The following is a 16,230-nucleotide window of genomic DNA, read 5'->3' on the forward strand; positions in this document are numbered from 1 at the left end:
GATCTCTGTATCGGCTTCAGAAAAGACCCCTAGAGGCGACTGTTTCCCAGCAGAGTTTTATAAAACATACCAAAGTACAATAGCCTGACACTTTTGAAGGTCTATGAGGAGACCTTTGAAACAGGTAAGCTCCCCAACACAGTGCGAGAAACATGGATAGTGCCCATCCTTAAGCCTGGGAAACCAGTGGAGGTAAGCGATCATACAGACCCTTAGCCATGCTGAATTGTGACGTTAAACTATTAACTACGATGATTGCCTCCCAACTTAGGCGATGCATAGCAACGCTAATAAACCCAGACCAAACAGGGTGTATGACTGGTCGCAGCACAACCCTCAACCTATGCAGATTACAACATATAATTGATCAGACAAAGGTCTCTCAGAGCAACATGCAGTAGCATCATTAGATGCAATTAAAGCCTTTGATTTCAGTGTATTGGGAGTGGATAGAGGCTGCACTGAGGGGCTTTGGGTTTGGAGCATATATCAGAAGATGGGTCAAAATACAGTACACTTCCCCCACTGCTAGAGTCAGAATGGCACAACACATATCCAAGCTATGGGACATACAAAGGGGAAACCGACAAGGCTGTCCCCTCTACCCAATGCTCTATATACTTGGGCTAGAATCTATAGCAGCATATCTCAGACAGGAATACCTTTAGGCTGGGATATGCCTAGGAAACACCACTCACTCACTCACTCTCACTGTACGCCGATGACGTACTCTACCTATGTCAACCGCATCACAATTTACCCATAGTGCTGGAAGTACTGGACGACTTTGCACGGTTATCTGAGATTACCGTTAACAGACATAAATCATGCCTATTTCCTCTGGCTGGGCTAAACGACACCAGGTTAACTTCTGCACATGACTGCATCCGGTACATAGGTATACGAGTTGCCCACGTTCCAGAATGAACACATACTCTAAATACATTGACAGCAGCGGAGGGAGTTTAAAAATCAAAATAAAAAAAATCAATGGTGTTTTGTTTCCAGACTCCCGCTTTCGCATAAGGGCAGGGTGGCCATTACAAAGATGATCATATTATCTAGTCTATTATATGGATTTACAAATGTCAGCTACTACATTACAGCTCCCTTCTTTCGGGAATTAGAGACCACACTGAGAACCTTTTTATGGGGGCCTATGAGGCACAGATTGTCAACTACTATTCTGTCACTCCCCCTTTGAACAAGGTGGAGCCCAGCTGCCGAGGCTAGAATATTACTATCTCGCAGCTCATTTTAGCTTCATTTCCAAGTGGCTAGCGGATGGACCCACTGCAGAGCACGATCTGCTGGAAGCCCTAATCAGCTCTTTGCAATTACGGGAAGCACTTTGGTACCCTGCAAGTAAGCATGTAACCTATCCACTATTACTGACGGTAGGTAGACAGATCTGGCTATGGACACAAAAGGTCCTGAAGCTTTCACATCCCTATTCTCCTTATGCACTGGTCCTAGTCAATACACAGTGGGACCCCGAGTAATTGAAAGTGGCACAATGTTGGGAGGAGACGAACATTGCAACATGGGGGGGGGCATGTACGAGAGTGGCACTTATAGAGAATTCCCAGACCTTACCCAGAAAGAAGATCTCCCAAGAGGGCAGTTTCTGAGATATACGAAGGTAACTAAATTTGCTAGATGCACCTGGCCGGACTGACCAGCAGAACCCCAGCCGACCACACTCCTAACGCTCATGTATGATTTGGATAACGGCTGGAAGCCGGAGTCCAAATTGTACAAGGCCCTCATTGGAAATACAAACACTGACCTCACGAAGCTCAAGACGAGATGGGAGACAGACCTGGGAGCAGACATCACAGAGCGAAAAATGTGTCACGCGATGCAAGATTTCGACCGATCCAGATCAATGAACTCCACCACACGTACATGACCCCGGCCAGGTTTGCCAAATTTAAAAATGATGCACCATCTACCTGCCCCTGATGCGATCAAGTGAATGCACATGCTTTGGGAATGTGGTATGGTACAAACGTTTTGGGCTAAAATTAAACACTTGCGAAAGCGCAGGGATTAGCAGATACAAGTGGACCCCACAGGAATTCATATTGGGAATGTACACTAGAGCCAGTAAGCACAAACATGTCTCTAGGTTCATGGACTTAGCCTGTATATTGGGTAAGGGGTGCATAGCCGTGACTTGGAAATCAAAAAGAGGCCTGCATTTTGAAGTATGGCTAAAAGAAATGCAGCGCTAGTGCACAGCCGAAACTACGGCATGGGGCCACGCTGTAAATGTACATGGAAGAGAGGTGGGGCTTCTGTTCGAAGCATGAAACGCATTAGTCAATTCTGTCCTTTACCCTTGTGATAACAAACCGCCATGAATTGCCCAGGAGAATAATAGGCCTGGTGCAAGCCCTTTCTGTAATATTTGTCTTCAAGACACAAACTGTACACCACCTCTCATTGTGTGAATTGCAATTTATCAAATATTTGAACTCTAAATGTGATAAACTGTAGTATTGATTCAGAATGGAACGAACACTTATGACATTTGCTTAATTGGTTGGGTATTTGGTTTTCTCTCCCTTTTTTTCGGTCTCCCTTATTCTCCCAGTTTCTTTTGGTACTCCCTTAACTATTCTATTTCCCCTCCTGTTGAAAGCTTCTTGGCCTGTCATACTACATTATTTTCTGTTGCGCATCTGCAACTCCATGCTGCTTAACCACTGTATTTGACAAAATGCCAATAAATTAAGTTTAAAAAAATAATAATAATCATACATATTTACAGCAGTATAGTGATCATACTAAACACCCACTTGTCACGAACAACAAAAAGCCCCTTGGAGACATGAGATGTTAATTATGTTCGGATGATGGATGGAATACCCAAAATGCAATGAGATAGGAATGGCTGTTCTCTTATCGAAGGAGAGAGTAGTCAAACAAATAAAATGAAATAATTACAAATATCCACTGATTAAAAGAGTAATTGAATCATTCCAGAGTGGAAGCAATGTATTACAATGTATACTTCTGAGTGCCATTCAGGCTGGATGGGATTCGTCCAAGCCCATATCAATGAAGCACCCACTCCCCATAAACTGTGAAACAAGCAAAGTCTATAAAAGCACATGCACCGCAGTGCAGTGCACTGTAACATGCACGGCTGCTGGGTGGCACCCCTTCAGAAACCTATGGTGCTTTTTCCAACTGCTGCCACTTTGGTCTCTTCTTATCTCTCACCCTCCCTTTTGTATGCAGGCCCACCCTAAACTACCCCGAGTCATTACGAGAGTTCGAATTTGTTTTTACTCCTGGCAGGGATTAAAAGCCCACACTGTCATGTTTATGTTAAATTCAATCAACATTGTTATGTGGAAGGTGGGGATAGGGTTGGGGTGGGACATGACAGAGAAAAGAATATGATGGGGGACGAGGGATCGGTTAGTAAGAATAAAGAAGGAGTTGAGACATGTAACTATTACGTGGGCCTCCCATTATTCCTGCGCCCTGTTGCTAGTGTGTTTGCAGCGCAGAGGAGTGTGCTCACTCCACATCATTGGCAACGAGGAGGTGCGGACTGGAGATGGTGGCTTGGAGGCGTGGCCCGCCTCAATGAATCAGACCCGCCTAGGCCGCAGAGGTGAGCGAGCCCGAAGGGGCGGCAGAAATTCAAACCACACGCCTGGCATCAAAATAAGCAGTGCATGTGTTCAGGGCCGACATTTTGGCATGTAAGGTACCACAGAGGCTGTGCACCACACCACAGGTGGGAAAGCAAGGCCCAACCAGCAAGGGGAAAGAAACCCCTTCTCTCCAAGCGGAAGAAGAGCAGGAGTGTATATGTGCTACGGCAAAGTAGCACAGTGAAGCAAGAAACTGCAGGGAAAAGATTAAAAGATGTCCGAGGAGGACATCCCTGCTACAGTGCCTGCCAGGCTTTCCGAGGCCTTCCACCAAATCCAGGGAGATCTTACGCCTTGGCAACTGGCCCAGGCATTTCACCTCACAGACACTGGTAACCTAGAGCCCTGATGGGTCAGATAGATGAAGGACTTCAGAGTATATGTGGAGGCAACAGGCCCCTTGGATAATGAGCGCAAAAAGAACATTCTAACCCTGGCAGTAGGAGCCGCAGTACAGGACATGCTATGAGTTGGTTGATGAGGAGAAAGCAACACTTCAAGAAATCCGAGTAGAACTTGACACATTTCATGCCACACACCAACGTGGATTACGAGAGACATATCTTTCACACCACCATGCAGGAGAAGGGTGAGACTATGGATAACTATGTCATGAGACTCTGCATCGGCATGAAGCACTGCGCATTGCACCGTTACACAAATGACAAAGCACTGCGCTCCCAAGTCATCGTGGGGTGCGAGTCTGCAGAGTTTAAAAGGAAACTTCTCCTGAAACAACGGACCCTTGCTAAAATCGTGGCAATGGCTCACACCTTTCAGCGGTAGCACAACAGGTGGTAGGTCTGGGTCGAGTGAAAATATCATTGGACCCCAGAGATCAAGAGGTCATTAAGAAGCGGACACCAACACCACCCGACAAAGTCACGCACCCCACAAAAATCGTACTACAGGTGAGGCTAGGAATTCCCGCACAAGGGCATATGCCCAGCATTGGCCCAGAAGTGTATGGCATGCAGGGGAGATGACCATTTAAGGGCAGTCTTCAGGAATGCCCCTGCTTTAAACGGCCAGGCCACCCCCACCTCCCGCCCCCCACGAGTAACAGCAGACGCCATCCCAACCACAGATCAGAAGATAGACGATCAAGTTGCTAGTACAGAATTACAGGAGACAGTAACAGACAACAGTCATAACGGTCCCCTGATGGGCAGAGTGCAGACAGGCCTCGACAGAGGGTACATTATGTGGAAGTCCGCTCCCCATCCGGAAGTGAATCGTCATCCTTGCAGGACAGCCAGAGGAAAAAAAGTGCAAGTGTGGGAGCTAGGTAATGAGACGGCGAAGGAACACAGCTCCATATTGACTCTCCGGGTTGACATGCCAACGGAGTTCCTTATTGACACCGGTGCGACAGTTAAAAGCCTGAGTGAGGAGGCATTCAATCGACTAACACCCCTGCCAAAATTGAGACCCTTGCAGGTGGACATTTTCCCTTATGGCTTGAGCACTCCGATGCCATGCAAGGGAACCTTTACAACAATTTGTGCACACAAATCACACATGGCTCGCATCCAACTACATGTACTTTACACAGAGGACAATAGTGGATGCACCCTTATTTTCAAAACGGCCATAGACATGGGGGCTCATCCACATTCTGTATCGCATGATGGTCCACAAGTACCTGGCCCAAGAAGGGGATGTCTCAAAAGCATTCCCAAACCTCTTCAAGGGTTTGGGCAAACTGCGGAACTGCAAAGTAAGACCTTATATCGACCTGGATGTTAAACCTGTCACCAAACATTACAGGGGCATCCCCATAAATATAAAAAAACAAGTAGAAGAGGAGATGAGATGCCTACTGGACCTTCATATCATCAAGCCAGCGGTGTGACCAACCCCATGGGTCTCACCGATTGTACGGTCCCTAAGAAATCAGCAGAAAGATCTACCCGTCCCTAAGTGGATATGCAGCTTCCCAACAAAGCAATCCAGTGAGAGCGACATCAGGCCTCGCGAATAACAGACATGATCCACCTCCTCAATGGACCAACCATATTCTCAAAACTTGACCTCAATAAAGGCTGCCACCAGCTGGAGCTGGCCCGGGAGACTAGATATATAAACACCTTTGTGACACACATGGGGCTTTTACGCTACAAGAGCCTGAACTTTGGTATATCCTCAGCCATCGAGATCTTCCTGGAAGAGATCCACCAGGTAATCAAACATATCCCTGTGTGTCTGAACTTCACCAAAGATATTCTAGTGTTTGGCAAGACAGCCCAGGAACATGACGACACCCTGCAAAAAGTCTGCATTGCTCTAGATGCGGCCCATGTAACGCTCAACAAAGACAAATGCAAATTTGGCAAGTGGACTCTCAAGTCCTTTGGACACACATTTTCAGACCAGATTATGCGTCCGGACCCAGACAAGGTCAAAGCCCTACAAGAGGCCCCCCCCCACCCAGTGAACATGTCGGACCTCGGGTCATTCCTGGGACTTGCAAGCTACTGCTCCCGGTAGCTAGAAAACTTTGAGACAGCAAGCGCCCTGCTCCCTGGGCTGACCAAAGAAAATAAAGACTTTGTCTGGACACCTGAACGTGAGGCCGCCTTTGCAAAAAATGTGCACACGCATTGCCTCAGCTACCGACATAGCATATTTCAACTCTGCCAAAGACGCAGAAGTGACTGTGGATGCAAGCCTTGGGGGGACTAGGCTCAATACTCACACAATATGACCCCAGGATCCCACACATCAAGAAAGTTGCGTTGTATGCAAGCCGCAGCCTAACTACCCACAAGCAGAAATACTTGTAGGCAGAAAAGGCAAGTCCAGTGGTCATCTGGGCTTGCAAACATTTCCACCTGTTGCTATTTGGGGAAGCATTTACATTGGTCACGGACCACCAGGCTCTTCTCTCCATCAATGGTAACATACAAGACCGGATGTCACAGCAAATAGAAACATGGGGAATTCATCTCCAGGACTACAGAGTTAGCCTTCGCCATAGGCTGGGCAAAGACAAAAACCCAGCTGACTACCTCAGACGCCACCCGACTGTACCCCCACAGCCCGAACAATCGATCGCAGAAGCATATCTACAGTACATCATTCACCAAATGAAGCTGTTCCCCGTAGAATGGAAGACACTTCAGCAGGAATCAGCGGCTATTCCAGTACGAGCGATTATTGTGCAATGCATCATCCAAGGCAAAATGAAACATGCAAAAGAAAGGGTCAGGCACTAGGACGAGACGCTGCAGAGTGGCATCAAACCCATGTCACAAGTTCAGGATGAGCTCACCACCACCGAGGATCAAATAGTCATGAAGGGCTGCAGGATTGTTTTGCCCCAGTCACTACGCCAGCAAGTTATTGATTACGCCCATGAGGGCCACTGGGGGTTGGCCTCAACAAAGAAGCTGCTGCTCCTACAGAAAATTTGGTTCCCAAGTTTGGACAAACAGGTGGAGGGCATCCTAAAAAAGTGCGCAATTTGCTGCGTGGTAGCCCTACCCCCTCGGCCAAACCCGCTGATGATGTCTCCACTCCCGAGCAGAGTATGGAAAGAACTGGCGATTAACTTTTTTGGGCTCCTACGCATTAGTTGTAATTGATGAATATTCAAGATACCCGGAGGTACAAATGGTGCCACCCACAGCGGCAAATGCAGTCATCCCGATCCTGGATCGAATACTTACGGCCTATGGGGTGCCCCATGTTATCAAGTCAGACAATGGACCGCCTTTCACCAGCATGGACTTTGCCAACTTTCCCCATAACATGAGTTCAGGCATCAAAAAATCACGCCTCCATGGCCCCAAGCCAACATCATGGTTGAGCACTTCATGGGAAACCTAAAGAGGGTGCTATAGGTGGCTCAGTTGCCCCACAAGCCTTTTGAACAGACAGTATACCAGCTCTTGCGGGATTACAGCCACGCTGCCCACAGAACTACAGCACTGATGGCCAAGGCCAAGCTGATCTATTGTTCGGTCACAAGTTACAGACACGACTGCTGCAGGGACCCCCCCGGAGGATAACACCATAACGGAGGGCAGAGAGTTCCAAACCAGAGATGCCGAAGAAAAGGAAAAGATGAAAAATGAGGCAGATGAGCGGAGAGGGGCTCCAGAGCACAATTTCGAGGAAGGTGACAGAGTAATAGTACGCCAGACTCATAGGAGGAAAGAGGTTTCCAGATTTACACCCAGTCCCCTCACCGTCACAAGGGTGAAGGGCACAATGATCACCGCGGCAGGTGACAAAGGCAGGAAATTCCAGAGGAATGTGTCGCACTTCAAGGAATGTCGTGGTGATGTGACATCTTGGGGTGTCTCGTGGGAAGACCCTGAGGACACCTGGGTCAGAAAAGACTCGGATAGCTCATACTGGGGGGGACAGGGAAGCCTCATGCGTGGAAACCTCAGGAGACAACAAAGGAGCATCAGACAGATTCCCTCATCACAGCCCCAAGCCGAATAGAGAAGGCCGCCCAGTCAGAGCAAAAGACTAAACCCAAAAGGCTCATTGAAGAGATGGGCGAGCTCTTGACTAAGTATTTAAAAAGGGGGAAGGTTGTAAGGTTTATGTTAAGCTCAATCCACATTGTTAGGTGGAAGGTGGGGCTAGGGTGGGACATGGGAGGGAAGAGGATGTGACAGGGATGGGATAGTAAAAAATAAAGATGGAGTTGAGACCAGTAACTACTGTGTGGGCCTCCCCTTCTCCCGGCGCATGCAGCGCCCTGGTGCTAGCGTGTCTGCAGTGCAGAGGAGTGTGCCCACTCCTCAACACACACCATGGTGGACGTCTTAATTGTTTGCCTCTGTTCGGTGAAGCAACTATATTTCCGAATGGATCATTTATTTTCGTTATTCTGAGGTCTTTTTGTCCGACAGTACTCTTTTTGTAGTTGGATAACCCTTATCTTGTGTAGTGGTTCGTCCACAAATTGAATTATACTCCACTGAAATGCTATTGTATGTACCCATGTATGCATTTCAGTTTGTAAACGCTTGTGTTCATTAAAAAAGCAATCTGTGAAACAAATCTCTCTCACTTAAATGCAGTAGAGTTACTGGCGTGAAAAAGAGGTGCTAGACACCAGTGAGAAAGTTGCAATTTCAGGAAACCTAGATGCCTCTCTCTGGCAAAGGAGAATATCCTTTTAAATATGAGCAGCAAAACCTAAAAAAAGGATTGCAGTGCAATTTGATTTTACATTTTCACCAAGCAAACAATAGAAGGATTATGAGAAAAGCAATACTTTATTTTTGTTTAAGTAAAAGCTAAAAGAATATTACCTCTGGAAATCCTCTTCGCCAAGTGTGAGATTATAAAGGAAAAACGGGTCTGCATCATCGGAAAGGCGCACAACAAGGTCCTGCCAAAGTCAGATTACAGTAATAGTCAATTCGGGGCAGGATGCTGTGTGTGTTCAGAAAGCTCTTATACTCAAACTGTATGTAGTGCGCCCAAGGAAATATTAGCACACATCATATCTGAGGTTCACAAAGCATTACCAACACTTCCACATACAAAATAAATCAATCAAGCTTAAGGGTTTAGCAGCAAAAGGCACTGAACTCAGTCTCACGGTTTTACATGAATAACTCGGATTATGACGGCCAGTGGACCCGCTGCTCAGACTGCAGCTCCTCGTGAATACAAATGCCAGGTTTACAGCTGCAAGGGTTACAAGCTGCGCACCTCTCCGGGAGCAACAGACAAGTGTTTGGATGTGTGGTACGTGATTCAACTTGAGAGCATCATTGGGAAAATATTATACGCATCATGTGACTTCACCTGCATTTAACGTTGCTCGAAGGGCCATGCACCAGCACACAATCCAAGTGGCATGCTAAAGAGGCCATAGAGGCCAGGAAAGAGGTAGATGGCGGGCAGCAGGTTTACAGGCAAGTAAATAAAGGATTTCACTCCAAGGGCAGGCCCAGAACAATACACTGTCCTGTGCTTCAACAAAATAAAAAGCAATAGCAAACAGATTATATACACCAAAAGTAAAGAAGCACTGGAAAAGCTAACAGTTTTGGTTTGAGTTAAGGTATTTGTTAGGCATTTTCCGAACAATGGCAGAGGCTCAGGTATACACACCATTCTCCAGCTGCTGCCCTCTTATGAGCAGGCAGTGCCTGCGAAATGCCTAGCCCTTTCCTAAACAAAAGCCGAAAATGTTGGCTTTGCCAGTGCTTTATCATTATTTCATATTTACAAAAATACATTCTAAACTGTCTCAAAATTGCCCCAGCACTAATTGCAAGGTACTGCCTGCACATCAATGAACAGATTTCCCCTTCTACCCTTATATTTAAATGCAGAAATAACACACATTTGTGCCGGAAGGAGAACCTGCCATCATTAGGAAAATCCCAACCCTGCACTCACATGAGTGTTGGAAGCCATTACCAGGTGCGCCGTCCATAATAAGCAGAGCTCGGCTGCCACACTTTGTAAACAGAGAATCGTGCAGCACTGGTCCACATCAGTGAAACACAGATCGAGTAGCGCAGATGCCTACTTAGCGATTTATGAATCAAATAAATATATAAGTGAATAAATACACGAGCGGCAGGGCAAGTGCAAGGATTGTTCTGGACCTTAGGAAAGTGACATTTTGCTGCTTCTAGCCATAGGACTGCTTTAAGTGGCAGTCTCTTTGCGTATGCAGCCCAAGTAAATTGTTCTGGCCCTGATGAGGAGTACATTGTGTCAATTGTTAAAACATGCGAGAGATCCGGAGACCCGCCATCCACGATTTTTCTTCACACTTACCTACAGACTCCCAACCCATCGGTAAGGAGAAATGCCAGACGCGTGATAGGACAGGCCAAACACTTGTCAGGGAATTCCAATAGGCAGTTCGGGCCGAACAATTAAACAAACAGGATTTGGTCAACAAGAGTGACCCAAAACCAACGGTATACGATAAAGAAAGCACGAGAATTCCTGGGGATGCACCAAGAATAGCAGAAACATGTAAGGATGCTCTGGGCATGTTGGTTGGCTTAAGAATGAAAAATCCAAAAGTAAGCTTGTGCACAATCTCGCTTTCGATCCTTCCAACTTCTTGCTCCTCTTCACTGGAACCTTCTCGCTCTCTCGCTGCACTCCCTTACTTCCTATTCCTCCTTCCGCTCTTCATTAAAAATGCACCTACTTCAGTCATCAGTTTCATTGTTTACGGCTGATTCTGTACATCGATTTACACTGCTCATTTTATGTATTACTACTGTTCTCTGCAAATTGTTCTTTGTTACTGACTGAATCTAAAACATTGATCTGCATTACTTATTTTATGTATCACATTGCTTTCTGTAAAACGATTTGGTTAAAAGCGCTATATAAAACTCATTAAATACAACAAGTCTTACGGATAAAGAAAAAAGTAAAATAATCCAATGGGACCTACCCCGATTGCACACAGATGCCTCTATGCAGAAACACAATTCAAAAGGTCTGCACACCAATGTGCAGTAAAGAATTCTAGTTAATATGTCAGATCAGCGAAAATTAATATATGTATATACACATACACATTTAAAATAGCAATTCAAACAGAACAAATTGATACAATTTTCAGCAACACGTGAATTCAATATAATTTCATCAACGCAAAATGCACGTCAAAAAGCTGCATGTGTATTCACTAGCACACACCCAAGGAAAACATTTTTTTTTTAAAGTTCTCTTTATTAAATTTTCCAACAATTTTAACAAACCCCCAAACTCCCCCCTCCCTCCCCTCCCCTTTCCCCCTCGGTGCTGCTGCAAGGTTTGCGTGGCTAATCGTCCCCTCGGGATCATTCCAGATCCAAAAGTCTCAAGCGTTGTGGGCGCCAGCCAATCCTGACGTCATCCCTGAGGAAGGTGAGGACCTCCCCCCACTCACTTGCAAAGTGCTGTACCGCATTATTCATACCATAGGAGGCCCATTCCATCGCTACTATCTCCCAAACTTTACCCAACCAGTCTTGGAACATCGGTACGCTTGTGCCTTTCCATCTTTGAGCAATGATTGTCATTGCTGCCAAAGTAAGCATCACCCTCGCTCTTTCCCCACCCCTTGAACCGCCTGTCGCTATTGCTGGCCTCATATCTAATAGGGACCATTCTGGGGGTATGCCACCCTCTGACCCGAACACTTGTTCCATCGCCTGTTTGATGTCTTCCCAGAACGGGGCTATTTTCGGGCATCCCCACCAGACATGCTCTGCCGTGCCCTCCTGACCACATCCCCTCCAGCAAGTTCCCGATGACCCTGGGTAAATCTTATGCAGACGGGCTGGAGTATAGTGCCACCCGTACAATATCTTATACCAAGCTTCCCAGGTTTGCAAGGCTATTGCCAGTTTGGGGATTTTCCTCCATCACCTTTCCCACTCCGTCTTCTCTATTTCCCTGCCCAGAATGCATTCCCACCTTCCCATATACCCCCATTGTGGTCTCGGGGTGGCGTCATCCAGGATCTTATAAAGCTGCGAAATGAGGCCCCTCGAGCCATCATTGGTCATCAAGAATTTCTCAAAGGGGGTCGGCGGTCTAGTGGCCGCTTCCCTGTTCGTGGGGTGCAAGAGCCAATGCAGCAGTTGAGAATATCACAGCCTTTCGCCCTCCCCCAATGCGAAGTCCCTTTTACACTCGATAAACGTGCTGATCTCCCCACCTATGAACATGTCTCGCATCCACCGACAGCCCCCTGTCCCGCCAATTTCTGAACACCCCTCCCTCCAGCCCGGGAGTAAAATCTTTATTATTGAAGATGGGGGGGAATGGGGATGGATAGGTTGTAATTCCCTTGCGTCGGACCAGTCTGTCCCTGTTATCCGCGACCAACTTGGTAATGGAGCTCAGGTACATATGACCTGGCCGATGGTGTCTGGGTAGCCACAGGAACCCATCCAGTGCATGCTGCGTGACGGCTCTGTCCATCTTAACCCAGTGTTGTCCCTCCTCCTCCCGAAGCCATTCCCGAATCACCCGTAGCTGGGTTGCTTCGTAATATTGACGGTAGTTGGGAAGTGCAAGTCCGCCGCCCCTCCTCGGAGCCATGAGAAGCTGCCTGCTGACCCTTGCCCGTTTCCCCTCCCATATAAACTCATTTGTTATCGCCTGAAGCTCCCTGAAGAAGCTGGCCGGGACTGCCTGGAAGAAGTAGAGCAATCTCGGGAGGGTGACCATTTAAATTGCCTCCAGCCTCCCCAGCCAGGTGTGGGGTAATTCGCCCCATACCACCCTTTAAGGGCCAGAGTAATTCTCACCCCCAGGTACGTGATTCTCCCCGGGCGCCAGGCGAAGGGCGTTGACTCTCTTAATTCCTCCCTCTCCTCCCGTGCCAGCGTTAGGTCCATCAATTCGGACTTATGCATATTAATGCGCAGCCCAGATGCTTCCCCAAAGTTCTCCAATAATAGCCTGCATTGCCTATTCGACTCTATGGGATTGGTCAGGGCGAGTAACATAACGTCCGCTAAGGCCGACACCTTATGCTGTCTCCCCCCAAACGGTATTCCCTATATCCCTTCCGATTCCCGAATTGCCTGCAGGAGGGGCTCTAAGTAGATCGCATAAAGCAGGGGCGATAAGGGACAACCCTGCTTTGTACCCCGCTTGAGTTGGAACGATCTAGACACGGCTCCGTTAACCACCACCCTCGCTCGAGGGCCCTCATAGTACGGCTTAACCATCTGTAAATAGGTGCCTCCCAGCCCCATTTTTTCCATGACCCTGAAGAGGAAGGACCATTCCACCCGGTCAAATGCTTTTTCAGCGTCTAAGGATAGAAGCGCTGCCGGGGTATTTGTCTTTTCCGCCTTTTCCACCAGGTGGGCCACCCTTCTGATATTATCCGTAGTCTGTCTCCCCTTCACAAATCCCGCCTAGTCTTGATGGATTAGATCCGGGAGAAGCCCCTCAAGCCTATTCGCTAGGATCTTAGTGTATATTTTTGCATCTACATTAATAAGCGCTATTGGCCTATAGGAGGATCTCTCGAGAGGTTCCTTGCCCACCTTCAGTATCAGGGAAATCTTGGCTTCTTTCATAGAGGAGGTGAGTTGCCCACTATCCTTAAAGGAGTTGAAGAGGTAGGTCAACTGTGGCACCAGCACCCCGGCAAAGGTCTTATAGAAGGAGGCTGAGTACCCATCAGGGCCCGGGGCCTTACCTACGGGTAGTTTCCGGATATCCCCCCTCACTTCCTCCTCCGTTATGTCTTGCTGAAGACTAGTCTGGGCCTCCCCCTCGAGTCTGCACAAATTAACGCCTTCCAGAAATTTCTTCTCGGCCTGATCACCTGGGTACTGCGACGAATATAAGGTCTCGTAGAATTGAGCCATGGCTTCTCAAACGTCTTCTGTTCGAGTAACCCTATCCCCCATATCTGAGTTTAGCGCCGTGATTGTGTTTTTTAAGGCAGCCCCCCGAAGGAGGCGAGCCAGCAGGGCATCCGCCTTATTCCTCATGGCATAGAATTTTTGCCGCACAAAAAGCAGAGCCCCTTCCGCTTTCTTAGTTCGAAGGACCCCCAGTTGTCCTACCGCCCTCCTATAGTCCTTCTGATTGGACCTACTGGGGTTCGCCGCCACCTTGCCTCTCGCTTCCTCGACCTCTGCCTCCAGCTGGGACTCCAGGGCCTGTAGCGGTTTGTCTTTGTGCTTTGGCTGCTACGATTTCTCCCCTTATCGTAGCCTTAAATGCGTCCTATCTTATGTCTTCTCCCACATCCCCTCTCCTGTTGCAATCAAAGAACTCTCTCATCTTGCCCTCTATCTCCTCCCTCACCAAAGGAGGTCTCAGGAGATATTCCAGATATTTCCAGCCCCACAATCCCTTCCTCCTCCCTCCCAGTTCCAGCTGCATTGACAGTATTTTGTGATCAGCTATTCCCATGGGCCCTACCTCTATCTCCCTAACTCTACCCACCAGGTTAGCCGACACCCAGATGTAGTCAATTCTAGATTGTGTCCCGTGGACTTCGGAAAGAAAGGTGTAACCCGCGCATCCCCTTTCAGTTCCCTCGCGACGTCCCTCAACCCCGCGCTCACCACTTTATCCCTTAGCTCCGCCGAAGCCACCACCCCTCCTCCCCGGTTCCTAGGCACCCCCGATCTGTCCTTAGCCTTGTCCCATGCAATATTTAGGTCACCCAGTAATATTATCTGGCCCCTTGCCAGTGACCTATTCTCCCCATATGGTCGTGGTGGATGGAGTCCTGCCCTGTGTTAGGTACGTAAATCACCCCTATTGTGAACATCTCCTCTGCGATTTTGCCTCGTACCAGCACATATCTACCCTCCTTATCCTTTAGGGTATGCCCCATGCGGAAATTCACAGTGCCTCTGATGGCCAGCGCCACCCACTTGTAACTCGCCCCTTGGGCAGCACCTGAAAATTCCGCCCGAACCCCCTTCCCCCCAACCCCACTCCCAACCCTTGAGGACCGTAACACTAGGTCTTCCCGCCTCCCCCCCCAGGCTTCCTCATTCCTAGTGATCCCATGATGTTTGCTCGTAGCCCCCTCAAACCTCCTTGTGATCAGAAACAGCCTTCTTGTCCACCACCCCTTAAGACTAGTCAGACAATCAGTCAGTTCTCCTTGCCCCTGGGGCTCTCTTCCTCCGCTGGCTCTATTTCCCCCCCCTTCCCGGGGGCCCTCCGCCGTGCGAGTCTCCTCTTCCCTTCGCCTACCACCGACCATTCCCATGGCCTGGATCGCACCCCTCCCCCCACCTCGGGGGAGCGACTCGGGCCCTCCGCACCCCGGCCCTCACGCAGGTCCCGATCCAGATCAATTTGGAGTATGTCCGCCCCCTCCTACATCGTGGTGATCCGCTTCTGAGAGCCGGCCCACTCGAAGACCAGCCCAAAGGGGAAGGTCCACTTATATCTAATTCAATTTTCTTTAAGTTTCGAGGTGAGTGGGCCCCATTGTCGTCTTTTAAGCAGAGTGCTGCTGGCCAGGTTCTGGTACAACTCAATACGTTGGTCATTAAAGGTCATCGGCTCTTTTTGCCTAGCGGCCCTGAGAACTGCTTCTTTTTGAGCATTTCTCGTGAATGCGGCTAATACGTCGCACGCCCTGGATTTAGGGTTCTTGTTGAGGAATCCCACCCTATGGACCCCGTCCAACTCAATCCGATCAGGTGAGGGCTCCCCCAGCAGCTCTACATATATCCCTTGAACCGTCTCCTTCAGGTCCCTGTCTTGTATCGTCTCCGGCAGAAATTTCAGCCTGATGTTGATCCTTCGGGAACTGTTTTCCATGTCTTCCCTTCGAATTTCCAGGTTCCGCGTTGCTGTGTCAAGCCTCTCGATTGCTTCGCTCTTCTCCGTAGCCTCCCTGCCTACCTCCTGCAGGCCTTTTTCAACTATATCCGTTCTCTCCCCCAGATGCCTCACTTCCTGCTTGATTTCCGCCATTGCCTGATTGATGTCTGACCTCATTAGTTGAAATTGTTCTTGGAAAGTTTTCCCCAAAGACGCTTGAAGTGAGAGCATCTCACCACGCAGATCCTGACGCGAGATTGATCCAGACACGTCTCGGTGTGTTCCTGCTCCATGCTTC

General features: G+C 48.3%; 1 protein-coding gene across 1 annotated transcript in view; it reads right to left on the bottom strand.

The window, feature by feature from the left end:
* Nucleotides 1-16,230, bottom strand: part of LOC138510186 (spindle assembly abnormal protein 6 homolog) — a 366,238-nt gene that overhangs the window by 224,253 nt on the left and 125,755 nt on the right. The window contains exon 3 of the mRNA XM_069625671.1: nucleotides 8,951-9,030. Within this exon, the coding sequence (XP_069481772.1) occupies nucleotides 8,951-9,030 (80 nt within the window). The remainder of the gene's footprint in view (nucleotides 1-8,950; nucleotides 9,031-16,230) is intronic.

This window comes from Ambystoma mexicanum, chromosome 6p (assembly GCF_040938575.1).
Source record: "Ambystoma mexicanum isolate Mex_15411 chromosome 6p, UKY_AmexF1_1, whole genome shotgun sequence".
Classification (NCBI taxonomy): Eukaryota; Metazoa; Chordata; class Amphibia; order Caudata; family Ambystomatidae; genus Ambystoma; species Ambystoma mexicanum.